Genomic DNA, 20,201 nt, shown 5'->3' with positions numbered 1-20,201 from the left:
ACGGAAAGAATGCATTCAGCACGTAGAAGCAGGAGGCTGCAAGAGTTGAACGAGCATACCAAGCAGGCCGAGGCGCAACCGCACCACGAAATCGAGCTGGGAGAGGCACCTGGTATGTATTAGGAACTTCATTTTGCTTACATTTGGTGATAATTTAACTAACAGAACCGCGTTATAGAAGCGAAAAGGCGTAAGGTAGATACGCGACGAAGATCATCGCGTTTGACGCATGAAGACGAAGAGGACGCACTACCGAGGAAACCCTTGCGAAGTTCTGGATCCGAAGATGCAACTGAGCACCGGATCGCCGAAATTTTGGACCGCCACGATGACAAGGTGCGGTTGCTCTTCCATCTCGAGCAATACGTGTCGCTCGTGAGCTTTGATCCCGAGGCAGCGAAGAAAGATCAGACGCAGGTTTTTGAAAATTACCGACAAAAGTTCGATCTATGGAATAAGCTTGCAGATACGGGTGCTTCTGGCAAGCGCTTGGCTCGGGCTATGCGCCACAAGATCAAGCTAGTGCAAGAGGAGGCTGCAAGCACACCCGTGAAGGCTGCTCCACCGCCAAAGAAGGAAGCACCGAAACCGAGACCTTTTTCTTCTTCTTCTTCAAAGTCGAAAAAATCACGTAGGTCTGTTGTAAAAAAGGAGCCGGAGGAAGAGGAGGAAGAATGGGTGGAAGAGGAAATTGACTGGGATAGCCCTGATCTCGACCGAAGTAGCGTTATTCTGCACCCCAGCCAGCTTTCGAACAAGCAATTCGGATCTCTGGAACAATATTTGACGTCTTTTGTGTCGTTAGATGACGATGTCAGTCTGGATCAGCGTGAGGAGTACGTCGATTCGCAGGTAGACCTGCGACGACGCATTGACAAGGCACGACGAGAAAATGGTCTCTTCTTTGATGCCAAAGAGGACATTTCCAAAAAGTTCGTGGATCCAGTTCCTGGAATAAATAGTTCGTTCCAGATGAACTTGGTTAGACAAGCTATCCATTTCTCCGATCTCATGCGAGCCGAGCGGCGGAGCCATGTTGCCCAGGCAAAGAAGCTCGCCAAACGGGTTATTGATGAGCGAAAGAGGCGTTTGGAACAAAAGGATGAGCACAAGGCTGCTGCCAAGGCTAAGAAAAAGAAGGCCCCATCGCTTGCCGAAGTAACGGCTAAGATGGTGCTGCAAAAGTGGGAGCTTGTGGCTAAAGTCGTGGCGCAGCGGAGGGCCCGAGAGCTCGAGGAACAGCGAAGAGAGCATGGCAAGAAGCAACTGGATAAAATGCTAGAGAATACTGCCAAGCTGCTGGAACGGCGTGTAGGCGGCGATTCCGCTACCGCAGAGCCTGAGAGCGAAATCGAATCTGACGTAGACCAGTCTGCAGAGGAACTTGATAGTGATATTTCCTCCGAGGGGCTTGATTCTGAAGAAATGTCTTCCTCTGGCGACGAAGATGAAGAAGATGAAGTCAATGGCACTACTGGTGTCGGAGACGACGATTCTAAGCTTTCACTTGAACAACTGCGGGAGAAGTACGCCGCGCTGGAAAACATGGACCTTGACGCGGACGAAAAGAGCGAAGCAGAGAGCGATGTAGATAAAAGTGAGCTCGCTGACGAGAGCAAGGCAGCAAGTGAACAAGAGGAGGATGAAGAGGAAGAGGAAGAGGACGAGGAAGGTAAGAGCAAGGCAGAAAGTGAGGTTGAGGACAATGTTAAAGAGGAATATGAAGACAGCGTCATGACTAATGGTACTGATTCAAACCGCTTTATCAATAACATCGACATTAGCACCATTAAGCAGGATTCGGACGATGAGCTAGGGTCGTCAGATGAGGATATCCCATTGGATAGTGAGGAAGAATCTGAGAGCGAATTGAGTGAAGCAAGCGATGAAGAACAGGAAGAAGAAGCCGAGGGAGGCCTCGCATCGCTGTTTGGGAAACCAGTGGCGGACGGCGAGGAAGAGGACGAAGGATTTGTTTCCGCCGCTGAAGAGGTATCCGCCGCTGAAGAGGACGGCAGCGATGTCGAAGATAAGCTCGAGAATGGCACCGCCGAGTCGAAGGAGGTTTCTCACATCCCATCTCCATTCCTGCTAAAAGGAACCCTGCGAGAGTACCAACACGATGGTCTTGACTGGCTCGCAGGGCTGTATAATAGTCACACAAACGGTATCCTCGCCGACGAAATGGGTCTGGGCAAGACTATTCAGACTATTGCCTTGTTGAGTTACCTGGCATGCGAAAAACATGTATGGGGTCCGCATCTAATCGTCGTCCCCACGTCCGTCATGCTTAACTGGGAGATGGAGTTTAAGCGCTTTGCTCCCGGGTTCAAAGTCTTAACGTACTACGGCAACCCTCAGCAGCGAAAGGAGAAGCGAAAGGGCTGGAATAAGGAAGATATGTGGCATGTGTGCATTACATCCTACCAGCTAGTGCTACAAGACCAGCCAGCGTTCCGGCGAAAGAAGTGGCACTACATGATCCTCGACGAGGCTCACAATATTAAGAACTTCCAGTCGCAGCGATGGCAGGCCCTGCTGAACTTCAATTCTGAGAGACGGCTGCTTCTCACCGGTACACCCTTGCAGAACAACCTCATGGAGCTTTGGTCTCTCCTATACTTCCTGATGCCTTCCTCTAAGGGCAACGCCATGATGCCCGAAGGGTTTGCCAATCTCAAGGATTTTCAAGATTGGTTTGCGCGGCCCGTTGACAAAATGGTTGAAGAAGGTACAGGCGTGACTGACGGCGAGAATTCCGACGAAGCTCGCCAGACGGTGTCCAAGCTGCACCAGATCCTGCGTCCCTACCTGTTGCGTCGGCTCAAGATCGACGTCGAAAAGCAGATGCCGGCCAAGTATGAGCATATTGTGTACTGCCGGCTCAGCAAGCGACAGCGATACCTCTACGATGATTTCATGGCGCGCGCCCAGACTCGAGAGACGCTTGCCAGCGGCAACTACCTCAGCATTATCAATTGTCTTATGCAGCTGCGAAAAGTATGCAATCACCCGGACCTGTTTGAAGTGCGGCCAATTGTGACGTCTTTTGCACAGACGGCGAGTGTCCCGGGACGGTTTGAGCCGACTGACGTTCTAGTGCGACGGCGGCTGCTCGACCGGGTTGATGAAGTGGTTGACCTGAACGTCATGGGCCTGCTTCCGACGGCCAACGAGCATTTTTCAACGCACAATATTGCGTCGCGCGTCCAGCTGACGGCGTATGGCATTTTCATGAAACAATTGGAAGAGCTCAGCAAGGCGGATCGCGTGCTGCCCAACTTCAGCTCTATGGAAGAGCACAACAAGTACATGGACTATTGCGACCGTGTTGTTACCGAGAGCCGTCTCAAGCACCTGGCGTTCCGAACGTCGATGCAGACGCGGCAGCGGCCCATCTACGGGAGTAACGTTGTTGATCTCGTGAAGATCCGGCCGCCGAAGCGCGAGGCGTGGGAGACATTTGACGCCCTGAAGGAGCTCAGGGTGTCGTACACGCGGCGAAGCGAGAAGATGGCCCACATCGTTGAGAAGTACGCGTTTGTCACGCCCAAGATCGTGACGCTTGACATGAAGCAGACGAGCGGCATTGAGCGCATCATGGAAGAGGCTCCCGAAGAAACGCAGATGGCGCTTCGCAAGGACCCGACCTACCACCTGGCGCAGATGAAGATGAGCATTGCGTTCCCGGACAAGCGGCTGGTGCAGTTTGACTGCGGCAAGCTGCAGAGGCTGGCACTGTTGCTGCGAGAGCTCACAGACAATGGCCACCGGGCGCTCATTTTCACGCAAATGACCAAGGTGCTTGACATTCTCGAGACGTTCCTTAACATCCACGGGTACCGGTACCTGCGGCTGGACGGAGCTACGCGAGTGGAGCAGCGGCAGGTGTTGACCGAGCGGTTCAACACTGACGCGCGGATTCCTGTATTTATTCTGTCTACGCGGTCTGGCGGTCTAGGTATCAACCTGACTGGCGCCGACACGGTTATATTCTACGACAATGACTGGAACCCGGCCATGGACCGGCAATGCCAGGACCGGTGTCACCGAATTGGCCAAACGCGAGACGTGCACATCTACCGGTTTGTGTCCGAGTACACGATTGAGTCGAACATTCTGCGCAAGGCGACGCAGAAGCGGGTGCTCGACAATGTTGTGATCCAGGAGGGTGACTTTACTACGGACTACTTGAACAAGATGAGCGTCAAGGACGTGCTGGGTGACATTGAAGGGATCAGCGACGACCGCCCGCTGCTTGGCGGGGTTGGCGGCGGCGCCAAGCGACTCGAAAGGGTGCTTGCCCAGGCCGAAGACCAGGACGACGTGGCGGCGGCCCGCGTCGCCATGAAGGAGGTCAACCTCGACACGGAGGAGTTCATGGGGCGCCACACGCCTGGTGCGTCGACGACGCCGGATCCGGCAACCGCGAGCGCTACACCGCGAACGCCACAGCAAGAAACGCCACAGCAAGGCACGCCGCAGCACGAGACGCCACAGCCGGAGTCGGAGGAAGAAGAGGAGGATGACGACATTGGGCATATCGACGACTACATGCTGCGCTTCCTCGAGTCCGACTTCCGTCCCGACTGGATGGCCAACTACGTCTAACAAACCAATGTATTGCTACATATCTAGTGTAATGGTAGAACTGTGTGTATTAATGATGTGACGATGTATGAGCAAGCCTTAGTCAGACACCGGGGGGAGAACCCTATAGGCGTGACCCAACGAATAAAGGAGTCGGTGGAGACAATGGCCCCACCACTATAAAGGCCCTCCCCCGTCCCAGCGCATGGAATATCTTTACCAACGGGAATTATAACCAATTAAACCACAACCAAGTCAATTTTTTCAACATGGCGACCTCTGAGAAATCTGTACGAGTGTTCTGGAAGGGAGACAACGAGGACTTTATTGTGTGGGCCCAGTCGAAGGATGCCCTGAACCGGTACAAGAAGGATACGTCGGTGCCAATGGTCGAGGTGGTGGACCTCTACAAGGTTTTTGTTACACATAGACACGGCTCGCAGGGCGTCTACGACCAGGCACCCAACGGCGCACTGCTAAACGAGTTTGGCACCAAGAACGAGGACGAGGTCATCCGCAAGATCCTACTCGACGGCGAGGTCCAGGGTGGCCATCTTATTGGCAGTCGAGACCAGGGGAACATCAAGGTCCAGTACTAGCCTTGTTAATTATACAGTACTACTAGTTTAATATATCATTACACAGTAGTGTTAGGTCACTTTTCCCCAGATTATGCAGTATGAAGTCGGGTTGTCGGCGCGAGCGCGCGCGGCGACTTCGCTGCGGCTGCGAACTGGACCCTAATTGAAGCAGCGGAATGTTCTTGGGGGGACCAGTCCCCCCAAACCCCCCTTGGGGCTCCGCTTCGCGGAGGTATTGTAGCCCATCAATGGATCTCTGCGAAGCTATGGGGGGTTGGGGGCTGAAGTTGAGGCAGCAGTTCATGGAAGGACTAAGGCTCGGCTGCGCCGAGGACATGCAAGGCACAGACTCAGTTTTGCTGTGCGTCGAAGAAGCAAACGGACTCCGGATAGAACCGGGACGTTGAGTTCACACGGTAAAGGTGACATGTTGTTCCATGCGTTTGTGGGGGGTGCGATTTGAGGCTTGGTTGTTCTATGAACGATTATCACTCATGCATCTGCCACTATGAGGTTACACACTTAGTCTGTGGCTCATCTGTTTTAGCCCACAAATGTTGAATTCCTATAATCATGTTAGATGCTTTGGAACGAGCAAAGCTGAAGAGTCGGCGTTGTTGAGACGCACTACCTTTAGAGGCTGGACCCACTAAGGCCACCAGTATGTGCGTGGAGCGGGGGAAGGGAATAAGCCACACTCTGCATGTCTGCATCCTACGCAAAACGTCTCCATTATTACATCGAATATGTACATTGTTTACGTACGTAAAACGGTTCTCCCTGTCTGGTGCGTTTTATTGGCTGGCTTATCAGCATAGATTACCAGGGTAATGAATCAGCGCCCCATTATGCAGCACAGCATTGTTCAATATACCGCACAATGGGCCGTGTACCCGACCCATTTACCCGCGCACAGCCCTTTTGAACTACGCACTGTGCGTACAGAAGCCTTGGTCATGTATAGCCCTACGGTATGTGGCTGTTGTATCTCACCAATACCCGGATCCACAGGTACCGTAGTTCATGTACGGTAATAGCGAGAGGCTGCACCGGTTGGGTGTGACACATAAACTGAAACCGTAATACCTGACGGATGCAAGTTAAAACAAGCTTCTCCTCAGCGGTAACCCACAATTTTCGAGATCCAATTGATTACTTTCTATATTCATACACCATCGGTGTTTATGATCTCCCGAGAAGGATAGACAGCCCCTCCGGCAAACCAGCTCCGAACACAGACCACCCGTTTGGTGAACCCCATCGGCAGCGCACTGTTCGTCGAATTAAGACCGTTGTGATCTGCACCGTCATCGGCGCATCGGCATTTGCGGGATGAGGAGAGGGGGGGGCGAGGCACGCGCCCTTTGTCCACCCCCGCCCCCTCCGACGTCGGGCGCAGCGCCGGGTAAGATTAATTAAGTCCACGTTGGTCCCCATATGGGCGGTGGGTTAACTTAACTCATCTCTCTCGTCTCAGTGGAGGGCATTAAGCGCGCCGGCGTCTAACGAGGTGAGAGAAAGGTGGGCCACCACCACCACCCTGGACACGACAGTCAACAAAAGCCAGTTTTCCCTCTTTCCCTCTCTCTTTTCCCTTTCCCATTCCCAACCACCGTCCAGTGCCAGACGATTCGAGAAGAATACGAAGCAGGCAAAAAAGCACAGGCCTCCGTTTTACCCACGAACCATTCATTTTCCCGTTTGGAGTTTTTTATATTTTTTTTTATTTTTTTTAATTTATTTGAAGGATCCGGACGACAATAAGTTGGCCAAAAGACGAAAAAAAATTTGCTTTGAAAAGACGAAATCTCAAAAGGAAAGAATGCGACATCCGCAGGCCCTCTACTGGGACTCGGAAATACAGAACAACGGCGCGAAGTACTCGTCTTCGATTGCGTACTCAGCCGAACGGTCCCCAGGGGTCGTGCGCAATGTGCGTCTCATGCTCGACTACTTTGACGAGGTGTGCACATACGCGACATTTGGCGCACTCGCTGAGCACCTGTTCACGTGCTCCTCGCTTCACGACCAGTGCGGCGACACCAAGAAGCCGTGCTCGCCACTCGTTGTGTTTGTGAGCCCGGACGCTTCGAAGGCAGCAGTGACCGTAAAAGAGACGACTAACGATGATGATGATGATGACGATGATGACGATGATGATAATAACGACACTAACGACCTGACAATTAACAATTCGACTACTAACGCCTGTACTAATACCAACGAGGACGCGGCGACGCAGATTCTGCGCTACCTGGGGTCGCAATTCGCCCACACACCCGTGGTCGTGGTTCTCTCGGACCGCCAGACACAGTGGCCGCTCTACAACCAGTATGGCGCCGATACGGCGCTGCGAACTTTGTCCAGGAGCGATTTACAGCGCACCACGGCTAAAACGCGCCAATTACAAGGGCTTTTGCAATCGCGGTCGATGGAGGTGCGCTCGACGCTGGGCATGTGCTCCGAATCGGTGCGAATCAACCCCATGAGCCGGTTCTTTATGAGTAACAGCGCGCTTCAGTTCAATTCTTACCGTCTGAGCGACTTGTACAAGGCAGAGCAGATTGAACGCGTTCGCGGCATCATTGGCGACTGGGACTTCTATGCCCACGACTTGTCGTCGGACGAGCTCGTGTTGGCCGCCGTTGTCATGTTCCAGCATGCGTTTAGCATGTTCTCGGCCGAGGCTCTTTCTGAGAACGACAACGACGCCAATGAGGACGACAATGAAATCACCGATGAGTATGTTTTGTCGGAGGAGGCACTGATTACGCTCGTCATGGTGTTGCGCGACTCGTACCACGCTAGTAACCCGTACCACAATTTCCGCCATGCCATTGACGTGCTACAGGCGACTTTCTACTTTTTAATTGCCATTGGCGCGCTGCCCAAAGTCGGGACTTTTGCCCGCAGTAACGACATTTTCTCGCGGCTCGAGGCGCTGACGCTGCTGATTGTGGCCATTGGCCATGATGTGGGCCACCCGGGCGTTACGAATGCGTTCCTCGTGTCGTGCCACGCGCCAATTGCGCAGATATACAATGACCGTAGCGTGCTGGAGTCGTTCCATTCGGCGGCGTTCACGCAGATTTTGCGGCAACACTGGCCCAATATCGCCAACCTCAAACCCACGTGCAACATGATTATAGACTCGGTACTGGCGACCGATATGGCGGTACATTTTGACTACATGTGCCGGCTCAAGGCGCGACCGCGACAGGAGGTGCTGGCCGACAAGACGCTGCTGAGCTGTATTCTTATCAAGTCGGCCGACATCTCCAACGTGGCGCGGCACCTGGATATTTCGACCAAGTGGGGCCAGGTGCTGGCGCAGGAGTTCACCGAGGTGGCCACCCTCGAGGTGGAGTTTGGCCTCAAGGCAGCCAACAAGAGCGCACCGCCACCACCACCACAACCGCAACAGCACGAAAAGCAGCCGATGTCCAAGGAGCAGGAGGTCAAGATGCTGGCCAAGGGCCAACTGTTCTTTATAGAGACATATGCGACGCCGCTGTTTGAGGCCCTGTCGGCCGTGTTTCCGGAGCTGCAGTTTACGACTGGCATTATTAATGACAACGCCCAAACTTGGAGAGCAAAGTTGGCAGAATAGACGTTTTATTAATGTATATTATGATTTTTTTTCTCGAGATATTTGATAGATTCGCAATTGACAGTGGGCCTTTGAAGGCCTCAATTGGTTCATGAACTCACTGTGATTGATCTGATCGATTGAATGGATTACCGATTGGCTATAAATGAGAAATCCAATATGAAGGTTCATATTGAGAGTTATGGCTTTCTCATTTGATTGCCTTGAGTTGTTGGCAATGAATCACTGTAGACTGGTAATTGAAGTGTTTGCTTTACGCTTCATCCTCGATACATGTATTTGATGATGTCGGTGTTATAAAGTTGATTACATTCCTCTCAACAGAGGTAGAGAATGGTAACAGCTCTTGCGAGCACTCGGTTACGCTGTTGCTGTCACAGCACGTACTAAAACATAGTCGGGACTACGCAAAGCGTTCAATCCCCGCAAAATGCCAGCGGCGAGTTAAGTCCACTAGCGAGGGATTGTTAATCCCATACATTCGTTAATCTCGTAGGAGAACTGTTTCGATCATCGGGGGATCACCACGGTGCAAATGTGGTACAACTGGGGGACATACGTGCTAAGAAAGTGAACTGTTGCTATTTTAATTGACTGGGTTGAATGGATCCACGATGATTCATTTGCTGAGCTAACCAATTCGTAAATGGCTCATAGATTAAGACTACTTACTTTGACGCATTTGTGGATTCAAAATTGATGAGTTTCCCTGACCTGCTCAAATACCTTGAGCATCTTTCGCCGCGCCCCAAGAGCCGTAACGCCCCGCTTCTGCAAATCCTCATCGCTCAGCTGCACCATCTCCTTCCAGTCCAAGTCCTTGAGGTTGTCTGTATACTTATGCAATCGCAGAGTCCGCAGCCACCCTCCTATGTCCTCGAGCAGCTCTGGCTCGGTATAGTTGACGTCCTTCTTGGGCAGGCCCTGTTTCGACGACGGCGTCATTGGTCGCTCAGTGGTCTGGGCAGCAGCAGCAGCAGCGGCATCCTGAAGCTGCATGTTGGCAAACTCGCGCTCGAGTATCTTCTGGTCCTCGTCCGAAATGTAGCTGCCCCGACGCCGGTACTTTTTTACGTCGTCGAGCATAATGCGGCCATTGACCGTGCCAAGTGCCGCTAGTTTCATCGCAGTGGCATTGGCGATTTCAGCGTTGACCTTGCTCGCGGAGTTGGAAGTGGCACCGCTGAAAGTAGTGCTGGTAGGAGTGTTCATCATGCTTGCCCAAGACGGGTTAGACTCGGTGAGGTGCACAGATCGGTATCGCTGGTGTCCACCGCCCACTTGGCTGCTGCTACCGCCAGGATGCAATTGGTTTTCTGGAGGCGCGGCGCTTCGCGGTCGGTTAATAATCTCTGAGCCAGACCACGGCGACTTGGACTGGTTGTTAGTGCCGGCTGAACTGTTGCCCGATGCATTGTTGTTGCCAAGGAAGGAGTTGTACGCGTACTCTTTGGATGGTGGAGACATGAAGGGAGACTTTGAAGGAGCTGGAACAGCGGGTGGCTGCTGCTGATGGTGGTGCTGCTGCTGATTGTACTGCTTTAGCAGCGTTGAGGGGAGCTCAGAGGTTGGAATTGTTGGCTCGGACTGGCGTGGAGACGCCGGAGCATGGGCGAATTCGCTAGTCGTGGGCGACAATGCAGAAGAAAGAGGGTCCTTATTAGCGAACTGCTGCAGCACGGTCATAAAGAATCTAATTTGAATGGGTGTCGTCTGCTGGAGCAAGGAATAGAGGGCCGCTGTCTGTTCGCCAACCGAAAGCATCTGGAACCACTGTTCAATGGCGCTGAGCTCATCTTTAAAGTTCTTATCGAGCGACACTGTGGCCATCTGTTCCAGAGTCTGCTGGTACAGCTGGAGGTCGGCCAGCCATTGCTCGGCGGCCTGGTCGATCTGGTCGTTACCACCCGTGGCGGTGGCAAACGGCGGCACAAACGAGCTGCCGGTGCCGCCAAACAACGAGTGGGTGGAAGGATTATGCTGGTGGAATGAGTGGTGGTGCTGGTGCTGGTGGTGGACTGAGTTCGACGACTGGTGCGAGAACTGGTGCGGATGGCTGAAGCTCTGTCTGAAATGGGCGTTGCTATTGGCAGCAGAGCCGGTTTGAGGGGGCAGGAACCCCGTATTGCTGCCCAGTCCTCCGATAGATGAAGAGGAGGGCCCAAGGCCGTAGTCGATGCTGTTCTTGTGCGGTGTGTTGAGGAAAATCTCGCTAGTGGGGCGGGTTCTGTTCACGAGGGGCGAATCAAACGTCATGCCCGACAGATCAATTGAGTTCTGGCGCTCCATGTGGACTGGAGGCTCAGTTTCTGAGAGGGGTGGCCGTCTCCTCGCGGTCATTATGATTTGTAAAGCGTGTCTATAGCCACAAAAAAAGGTGCCAAAAAATACCACAAAAAACCTGAGGGGTCCTTCTGCTGACCGCTATTTAGCGTTTTTCGGGATATTGCTGCCTGGCAGGTATTTGGCGATATTTCGTAGAGTGTCCGGATAGTAGGTGGTGATCAGGGTCTGATTCGAACCTACTTCGTATTTCTCCAGTATAGAAATGGATAACTACCTGACTACTGTGCTTGCTCAGACTACCTGAAAAGATAGAAGAGAACAAGGACAAAATGGAGAGTTAAAAGACCTGGTTATTTGTCCTGGTGAAGGTGGTTATTAGTGATATGGCAGTGGAGGGAGGAAAAAATTAAGGGGGTGGAGGCGACAGCACATCACTACACATTCACCCCACAGCACTTAGACCCTGACAGTTCTATTGGGTCATGGCTGTGAAGATATAGTTGTACATAGCTGAGTGAAGGGGGCGTTTTATTGCGAATATATAGAGTGTAGATACTGTAATACCAGATAGAATAGTACCTTCGCAAAGGCCGTTACCACGACATTAGATAATGGGGGGCTATGGTACCCCCCCCCTAGGCGTAGTACCGTAGCAACTGTCTTAATGACAATTTTACCAGTACCATAGGATACTGAATTGCCATGGAAAATATGATGAGATTCCATGCAGTTGCACCATGTGTAATACAATGCGTGAAGAAATGTGATTGCAGATCAGATCGGAGATCTGACAATTTTACTACATGTACTACCGGTACTTGTACTACGTGTACTATGTGTACTATGTTGTGTTGTGTGCTACACGTACTTATATCTTATATATACGTTTTCTACGATTGCATCTTCTATTATGTTCTTACTTTGTTCTCTATGTACTATATCCTCTACTATGTCCTCTCTTATGTCCAATACTGCTACAGTATATCTTATACAACCTTGTCCTACAATACTGTCCGCTATCATGTCCTCTACTGTATGTTTAGAAAATGTCTTCTTATATATCCGTACTACTTGTAACCAATTAGTATGTTCTCTAATATATCAATATCCTTTACTATTTTTAACTATTTCCTTTACTACTACAGTTTATCCTCAGCTTACCTCCGCCGCAGGGACCACTTGGCGGCGTGCATTTCATGCTGGAAACGGCGGAAGGTAAATCCTCTCTACTCTGTGAATCTCAATTAACAGGTTATATCCTCTACTACTGTCACTTTCAAATAATTACAGATTATTTATATATCCTCTACTATGTAACAGCTTCCAATACCCATACTATTAACCATTCGAAAATGTACTACCGGTACGCCCAAGTAGAGCTACATTATGACCAGTAACCTAAACTTATCTGGCTACAATAATAATGCTGAAATTGGGTAACTCTTGTCATAATAGCTACTGACACAAAATAAGTACAAAGAACTACAATTGACTAACTAACTACGGTAATCGAGCCTTCTATAAGCTACGACCAGCTCTCATTCGATACGGTGGGTATGGGGACGCGTTCCACCGTTGCTGCTGCGCCAGCGCGCATCCCCCAATCTACACCCCGATTCGGAAATATACCACCACCCGCGCTCATCACCTCCTCCATCCGGGCCATCTCACACCACTCTGCGATTCATGAACCACTCCAATGTCGCTAATTCTGACTCGCCACTCGGCGACTGTTTCGTTAATCCAATACCTTACTTGTCCAATCGTAATACCCTATACTTCAATATAATGATTCGCAGTACACCAGTGATTATGTATGCTCCTTCAAATACCCCTGGTTAATATATCGTATACCGGTAGCCAATGTAGTCATGTAGTCAACGTAACCATGACCCAACTAACAAAGTAAGATCCCGGTTTCTCCGCGAAAAAACTGTCTCGACTACTACTTCCATTATACGCGCACTTCTCGAAAGAGTGAATAAAACACTGTGCAGCAGTATGCTGTTGAAATACGCCAATCATATGGGTCTACTGCATGGTACAATTGTACGATGTACGATGATGCACTGACCACATATATCGCAAACTCTCGTCTATTACTATGCCAATTGCAATTAAATATGCCCTGTAACAGACTGTATAACTCCTCTAACTATTTCCAATTGACCTGACCCTCCTTTTTCTATCTTTCTCTCTCTCCCTATTCCTTCCTATCTCTCTCTCTCTCCCTCTCGAGGTCTAATGAATAGCGTGTAGCGCCTTTTTGTTGTTGTTGGGCTTGGTGGTGCTTTCCTCCCAGCTCCGCGGCCCTCGCCTCCCCTTTTTTTTTTTCTTCTCCTTGCCTCTAGCAGCTTCTTCCCTTCCTTTCCTCTCTCCTCTCTCGTGTGTGTGTGTCGATATTTGTTCTCGCCCTCCTACGCGTTCTTTTCCCTCGCCATTTCTTCCTTTCAAAATTAGCCGTCGCGGCAAGACAGCACTTCGTTTTTTTTTTTTCCTTCCCCCCTCGACTTTCCAACAAAAACCCTTTTTTTCCGTAAAACTGACCGGTTTTTTTCCACGTCAAGGTAAACTAAACTAAACAAAAAAAAAATACAAAAGTATTAGTAGCAGTTTTTTTTTGTTAAATAACCATGGCCGACCAGCAGGAACCCGACCTCGACTCGATTGTGGATAGACTGCTCGAGGTACGAGGCTCCCGGCCGGGGAAGCTAGTCCAGCTCCACGAGCACGAGATTCGATATCTGTGCACCAAAGCGCGGGAGATTTTCATCCAGCAGCCCATTCTCCTTGAGCTCGAGGCTCCAATTAAGGTACGTTGACGCGTTTTTTTTAGTCGCTTTGAAATAATTTGGAATTCACGGTGGCACGACGGGATTAACCATCCGTCAACCATGTGACATCACCATACAAATCACCAAGTGAATCACCAGGTGACATTCAAAGTGACCAGATTATGAGTGTAAAAGACTAACATGAGGGCAGATTTGCGGCGATATTCACGGTCAGTACTACGACCTGCTGCGGCTGTTTGAGTACGGCGGGTTCCCGCCGGAGGCGAACTACCTGTTTTTGGGCGACTACGTAGATAGAGGTAAGCAGAGCCTGGAAACGATATGCCTGCTGCTGGCGTACAAGATCAAATACCCGGAGAACTTTTTCATATTGCGAGGCAACCACGAGTGCGCGTCGATCAACCGGATCTACGGCTTTTACGACGAGTGCAAGCGGCGCTACAACATCAAGCTGTGGAAGACCTTCACAGACTGCTTTAACTGCCTGCCCATAGCCGCCATTGTAGACGAGAAGATCTTCACTATGCATGGCGGCCTGTCGCCGGACCTCAACTCGATGGACCAGATCCGGCGCGTCATGCGACCCACTGACATACCGGACATTGGCCTGCTGTGCGACCTGTTGTGGTCCGACCCGGACAAGGACATTACGGGGTGGAGCGAGAACGACCGTGGTGTGTCGTTTACGTTTGGCCCCGACGTGGTGTCGCGGTTCCTACAGAAGCACGAGATGGACCTCATTTGTAGAGCGCACCAGGTTGTCGAGGATGGCTACGAGTTCTTCTCCAAGCGCCAGCTCGTGACGCTGTTTAGCGCGCCAAACTACTGCGGCGAGTTTGATAACGCCGGTGCCATGATGTCCGTTGATGAGTCGCTACTGTGCTCCTTCCAGATCCTCAAGCCCGCCGAAAAGAAGCAAAAATACGCCTACGGTGGTGGGTCGTCCAACCGCCAGGCCACGCCACGCAAGGGCAAAAAGTCGGGCAAGTAATAAAAAAACAGCCAACAGTGAAAAAATAATCCGTGGCCCCCTCCCGCTTCCGTCTGGCCAATTTTCCTCACTCAGTCTTTTTTATTATGTTTATCTCTTTTTTTATTTATGACCAATTCGAAAGCCTCTGTTGAAAAACTGCGAAATGAAATCTTGTATTTAACTGCGACAATGCGGCGCGGTTCACGGGTGACGATAATCAGGAATCGAGCAACCGGTCAGGCAACTGGTGACGATAATCAAGAATCAAGGGTGATGATATATACAGGCAGAAATAATATCTTGTTTGGAAACCGACACGCAGCTTCGCCACGAGGAATTTGAGGGGCCGGCCCCTCAATTCATCTATGATTGTCCTTTTCAAGTCCTACTGATGTGGCACATAGTGTTACCTAGTATAGAAATATAGTCATTTATAATCTCACATTCAATAGCGAGAGAGTCGATTGTCCTGTGATGCTATGATTGTCCTATAGATGTACATACTGTAGTGTAGAAATACTTCCAATTTCGAGATTGATCTCCGCGAAGCGGAGCCACGGGGAGTGTGAGGGGCTGGCCCCTCAATTCGATTGTACTGCCTATGATTATCCTATGGATGTGGTAGATAGTACATAGCGTAGTAGAAACAATACACCCAGGGAAAATAAAAAAGGCAAAGTGGAGCCTCGGAGAGCATCGGAGGGATGTTTTGGTATATTCAATTGTCCTATGGATGGGGGCCACAGTACGTAGTGCGTAGTACAAACATACAGTACTCTCACGTTTGTTACAACGGTGGGGACTGGTACTCAGTAGAGGTTGCCTTGCGAGCCTTGCTAAGACGTCCCTGCCCAATGCCTTCCATGGCAAGATATATCTCAACTCCCGGTAAAAAAGGAATTAAGACTTGATGATCTCGTCGATTTTGATCTTGAGCGGCGAGATGGCCATATAAGCGGTAGGGATTTCAAACAGGTACTTGCTCGCCTCCTCGCTGACCTTCTTGAAGGTCGAGTCAGCGACCGCCTTCTCCGCACCGAGATCCCGCTTGCTCACCGCCGTGATAGCGTCTCCGAGCCACCGGATGCGAGCATCCACCTCCTGCTTCGGGGTCGCTAGGTCGCGGAACAGCATCGATACACACGCAATGGCCGATAGCACGACGTATATCTGGTTCGTCGCCACCATATCCTCGGCTGAGTAGTTCTCGTCGAGCTCCTTGAAAATCTTGGCTCCTTGAACGTTGAACGACTCGGTCCCGGCCGCAGCCACCAGCTCCTTGACCAGCGCCTCGACCGGCTTTTTACTCTCTGGCACGTCGGCTGGAGCCAGCGCCACTGCGACTGGGGACGGAGTTGGCGAACTTGCTTTCTGGACAGAAGCAATGGACACCCCTGGAGACGAACCTACGCTCGTAGCTTGCTGCACCGGAGGAGCATTCCACAGACCGCGTATAGGCGACTCCTCCTTCCGGGCGGCTATACTCGGAGACAGAGTACTCGAGGCCAGCGGCAGCATATCACCGTCAAATGACGACGGAGAGGCTGTGGCGCCTACGCTTGGGGCCCCGGAGGCCGCGGCGGTGGACTCTCTATACAGCGATCCGTGCTGTTCAGCGCCGCCAATGGGGCCCCAGATTGTGCTTCCCATGGACCACTTGCCATCTTTCTGGGCTCGTGGGGACTCAGTCTTGGACAGAGCCTGCTCGCTCCCGGTGCTCAGGGTCTCAATTCTGTTGGCCAGCTCTTCGTACTTCTTACGCAGGTCGTCAAACCGTTTCCGCGTGACAAACTGGCCCGACTCGAGAAGCTTCTTGGTAACCATTTCGACAATTCGGTCGTAGTCAAGCGACCCCTCGCTACTGGAGTTCCGCGGGACTGGTTTCTTTCGGTTATTGTTCTTCTTGGCTGGGGGGCTTGGAAGGCTAGCTGGGGCGTTTAGAACGTTGGCGGGAGCGCTTGGAACGTTGGCTGGAGCGCTTGGAACGTTGGCTGGAGCGCTTGGAACGTTAGCTGGGATGCCTGGAGATTCGGCTCGAACGCCTGGAGCGCTGGCTGGATGAATAGCTGGAGAGTTGGCTCGGCTGCTGGCGGCGCGTAACACCGTAGAGCCGTCAACTGCAAGGTCCTCCTGGGTAACCTGGAGAATCGAGAGGCCCTTGGAGTGGAAGATGTACGCATCAAAGGCGTCGTTGTTGTCGACAGCGTCCAAGTTCTTTGTAACGGCGACATCAAGCATCTCGACTCCACTAGGCATCTTCAATGCGGCGATGCTCAGCAGAGTGCTGTCTACGGGGTCAATCTTAACGACCACCAGCTGGCTGTTGGCCGTGTCTACAACAATAGCATACTTGCGCTCAAAATGCAGCAATCGGTACGTGCGAGGTTTCAGCGTTGATTTGAAATCAACGACGCACTTGAATTGGCTCAACTTGGTCGGATCCAGGACGCCGAGCTTGCGGTCGAACATGAGAAGACCTCCGATCGAAACGGACTGCGGCTGGGTCATCACCGGAGCATCGAGCCGGTACATGGTGAACTTCTTCTGTTCAATTGGCAGGTTCCACACGTTGACAGACCCGTCCTCCAGGAGCGCAATGGCTACTGCTAGGTGCGCCTGGGCAGTCCACGTGACCGTCACATCGGCAACGCGGGCGAGGCATGCCTGATGAGCCACCAGAGCCGCATGAGCCGCATCGTACGCCTCGAGGCTCGGCGTCGCGTCGTCGCCGACAAAGGCGGCCACGAGCACTGTCGAACCCTGGGCGTACCTGATCTGACTGACGCTGCGGCCGCTCTCGACGGCGATGGCCGTCTGGGCCTCAATCTGGGCGTCGCTGAGCGGTCCGCCGTTCTTCAGTCGCCACGACTGGATACGCTGCTCGTCGCCGTCGAGCTCAACCAGCACGGAGACCCAGGTCGCCGGCCCGACGTCCGAGATGGCGAGGTCGCGGATCTTCTGTCCGCCCGATACGAGCGTCAGATGCGAAGCGTCTTCCTGTGAGATTACCCTCACCACGCCAGATTTGGCTGTCGGGTAGCATATGAAGTGGTCATTGGCGGCGACCAGCGCGGTGTCGTACCGGGATATCTTGGACACCGGCACCAGCCTCGACGCGGGCAGCACCCGCGTGGGCACCAGCGAACCGCTGCTACCGCTGTAGACCGACACAATCGACCCGCTCGAAAAGTCTAAGCTGGCCATCGTCTCTTTCCAATCGTGATTCCTCGGGGACCTTTTCGTCTGGAGCGGTCTTTGAAGTGAAAAATGGCGAGAGTGCGTTGTTGCGCGCGGCATGCCGGACACGCCCTCCGGCCCTTCCTCCATCCTTGATACTGGGGGGCTCTGAGATATACAGGAGTGTGGATTCATTAGATTGCCAAACGGCCCCAATTCGTATTTGTGTTTGAGCGTCAAGCTCCGCTGAATGCTGGATCCTTCTGTATTTCGTTGAATTCTCTTAGTAGCAGTATGATACACTTACATGTTACAACAGTCCGATGGGCCAGTTTGCTCAATTAATGAAGTTGTCTATATAATATTGACTTTTCGAATTATGTTCAGTTCTTGGTTGGTACTGAGAAGGTATTATGCTACTTGGGGTAGTCAATTATCGCCGCACAACTCGCCAGAGAGCTTCGCTAGGCAACCCGTACTACTATAGAAATACCAAGTTGAGTATGCCATATATTACATCTGGGACTCTGCCCCAGACCCCCTCAGAATAAGATCTCTCTAGACTCTTCCGCGGAGCCAGGTCACGGCTTCAGATGGGGAGATCCTTGTTTTTATTTTCAACTAGTAACACCCATTACAAATCAAGAGTTACGCTTGCCTCTGAGGACAACAGGGAGCCGGAGTATACTGTTATATCTCCAATTGACCCTACTACTGTCCTACCCTGTACAGTGTATGCTCTCTCAATTAAACGTGACAACCAATTAAGATGCCTCTTTTGACAGAGTTCCATTCGCACCCTACAACCATTAAGCTATACCCTTATAATCCGATCACGCAGCACCATAGAATACGTATTACTTATGCTATAGAAACTGACGGACGGTGTAGTTTGAAATTTGAATACACAAGTACCCCTAATTTTGCCCATATGCCTCTTGCAAGTTTAAATGTCTTACCCGGTACTTATTAAATGAGGACGATCTATTTACGACAGTAATATTTAAGCGCAGTACATACCCGAGCTGAAGATCATGAACTATTTTCGATGCCTCTCCTATCTAAGGGGTTTCCAAACATTCGCGTGTTTCAAGACATTGAATTGTACCCTTATAATCGGATTACGAAGCCCAAGGATGTAGCAAAGTTGTTGCGGCTTCCTGGAGGAAGGAGAAATTCGTTTTTACTTCTGCCTGAGAGGCCATCAGTTGTGCCTGAAGATAAATAGTGACGATGGAACTGCGTTTTGAGGTACGCTGAAGTAACCTTCGCTTTTTCGAAGCTATTATCAAGAGCGCTCCAGATAGGTCTCCTCTTTGATCATAAAGTGCTGTTAGATGTGTCTGACCGATATTCACACAATATTTTTACCCTGATTCGCGTTCAAAAAGTGCCTTCTTCCATTCAATTGCTAGCTACAAAAAGTTGGGGCACCTGCAGGGCAAGGTTATTCCACGGCACTATGGGTCGTTTGTTATGGTGCTATCGTATTATGAACGCTATGGACTAAAGACTCGTGAAATTCTAGTCGTTCTCAGATTTATCGATCGATGGAAATTTTATCCCGATTGGTGAGCGACTATCCAAGGGAGGATCGACATCATGGAGAAAGTTATTGAGGCTGGAAAAGCAATTGATAATAGTGGAGTATCGCTGGCATTCAGTCTTAGGCCGAAATCATTTATCGTCGTCAATAAAGGGCAGAATTTCCATGTTATTGTGTGGTTGTTTGAGGTTACTGCACTTGATTCCAGTCAGGTAACATTAATTGCCGTCCTAGAAAATATACCATTTGCTTTACTAAAGTGGAAAGTAGAGTTTTTTAAAACTTACAGGTTTAGAAAATTCGTTGATTGGCCGTGGGTTTCATGGCTATACGAGAAGTATGGGCACAAGTTGGATCATATTACGAAGGAACCAATTGAACTTGTGGGAGGGCTAGATGAGGGAATTGAGGAACATAGAAGACAGGTTGTACAAAAAAGAGCATGGAAGCGGATGGGAAGAACAAGAGTCAAAACAGAGATGTGAAGGGTAAGATAAAACCGGGTAGAAGAATAACTAAACAAACCAAAGGAAAGAGGACATCCAAAAGAAATAAATAATGTGCGAGAAGTAGTTTCGTCGGTTCTATTGACTATCTAGTTCTGATAGTGCTAATAGTGTGATCGAAGTCACATAGCGTGAAT

General features: G+C 50.9%; 6 protein-coding genes across 6 annotated transcripts; 4 read left to right on the top strand and 2 right to left on the bottom strand.

Moving 5' to 3' along the window:
- Positions 1-9: 9 nt before the first annotated feature.
- On the top strand, positions 10-4,611 carry SWR1 (chromatin-remodeling protein SWR1; the record flags this gene model as incomplete). Its single annotated transcript, XM_076686924.1, has 2 exons — positions 10-112; positions 179-4,611. 2 exons carry the CDS (start codon positions 10-12, stop codon positions 4,609-4,611), a joined length of 4,536 nt encoding a protein of 1,511 aa, XP_076538853.1.
- Positions 4,612-4,859: 248 nt separating this feature from the next.
- On the top strand, positions 4,860-5,189 carry RTC3 (Rtc3p; the record flags this gene model as incomplete). The annotated part of the gene is made up of 1 exon (XM_076686923.1): positions 4,860-5,189. The coding sequence occupies one exon, from the start codon at positions 4,860-4,862 to the stop codon at positions 5,187-5,189; it is 330 nt and encodes a 109-aa protein (XP_076538852.1).
- A 1,804-nt stretch (positions 5,190-6,993) lies between these two features.
- Positions 6,994-8,781, top strand: PDE2 (3',5'-cyclic-nucleotide phosphodiesterase PDE2; the record flags this gene model as incomplete). The annotated part of the gene is made up of 1 exon (XM_076686922.1): positions 6,994-8,781. One exon carries the CDS (start codon positions 6,994-6,996, stop codon positions 8,779-8,781), a length of 1,788 nt encoding a protein of 595 aa, XP_076538851.1.
- Positions 8,782-9,471: 690 nt separating this feature from the next.
- VTS1 (Vts1p) lies at positions 9,472-11,070 on the bottom strand (the record flags this gene model as incomplete). The annotated part of the gene is made up of 1 exon (XM_076686921.1): positions 9,472-11,070. The coding sequence occupies one exon, from the start codon at positions 11,068-11,070 to the stop codon at positions 9,472-9,474; it is 1,599 nt and encodes a 532-aa protein (XP_076538850.1).
- A 2,630-nt stretch (positions 11,071-13,700) lies between these two features.
- GLC7 (type 1 serine/threonine-protein phosphatase catalytic subunit GLC7) lies at positions 13,701-14,853 on the top strand (the record flags this gene model as incomplete). The annotated part of the gene is made up of 2 exons (XM_076686920.1): positions 13,701-13,880; positions 14,053-14,853. 2 exons carry the CDS (start codon positions 13,701-13,703, stop codon positions 14,851-14,853), a joined length of 981 nt encoding a protein of 326 aa, XP_076538849.1.
- An 882-nt stretch (positions 14,854-15,735) lies between these two features.
- TRVA0_046S00628 (uncharacterized protein) lies at positions 15,736-18,039 on the bottom strand (the record flags this gene model as incomplete). The annotated part of the gene is made up of 1 exon (XM_076686919.1): positions 15,736-18,039. One exon carries the CDS (start codon positions 18,037-18,039, stop codon positions 15,736-15,738), a length of 2,304 nt encoding a protein of 767 aa, XP_076538848.1.
- Between the last annotated feature and the right edge of the window lie 2,162 nt (positions 18,040-20,201).

Source organism: Trichomonascus vanleenenianus (assembly GCF_965637985.1).
Source record: "Trichomonascus vanleenenianus strain CLIB 3782 genome assembly, contig: TRVA0_046S, whole genome shotgun sequence".
In the NCBI taxonomy this organism is placed as follows: Eukaryota; Fungi; Ascomycota; class Dipodascomycetes; order Dipodascales; family Trichomonascaceae; genus Blastobotrys; species Blastobotrys vanleenenianus.
This window is presented reverse-complemented; position numbering and strand designations above follow the sequence as displayed.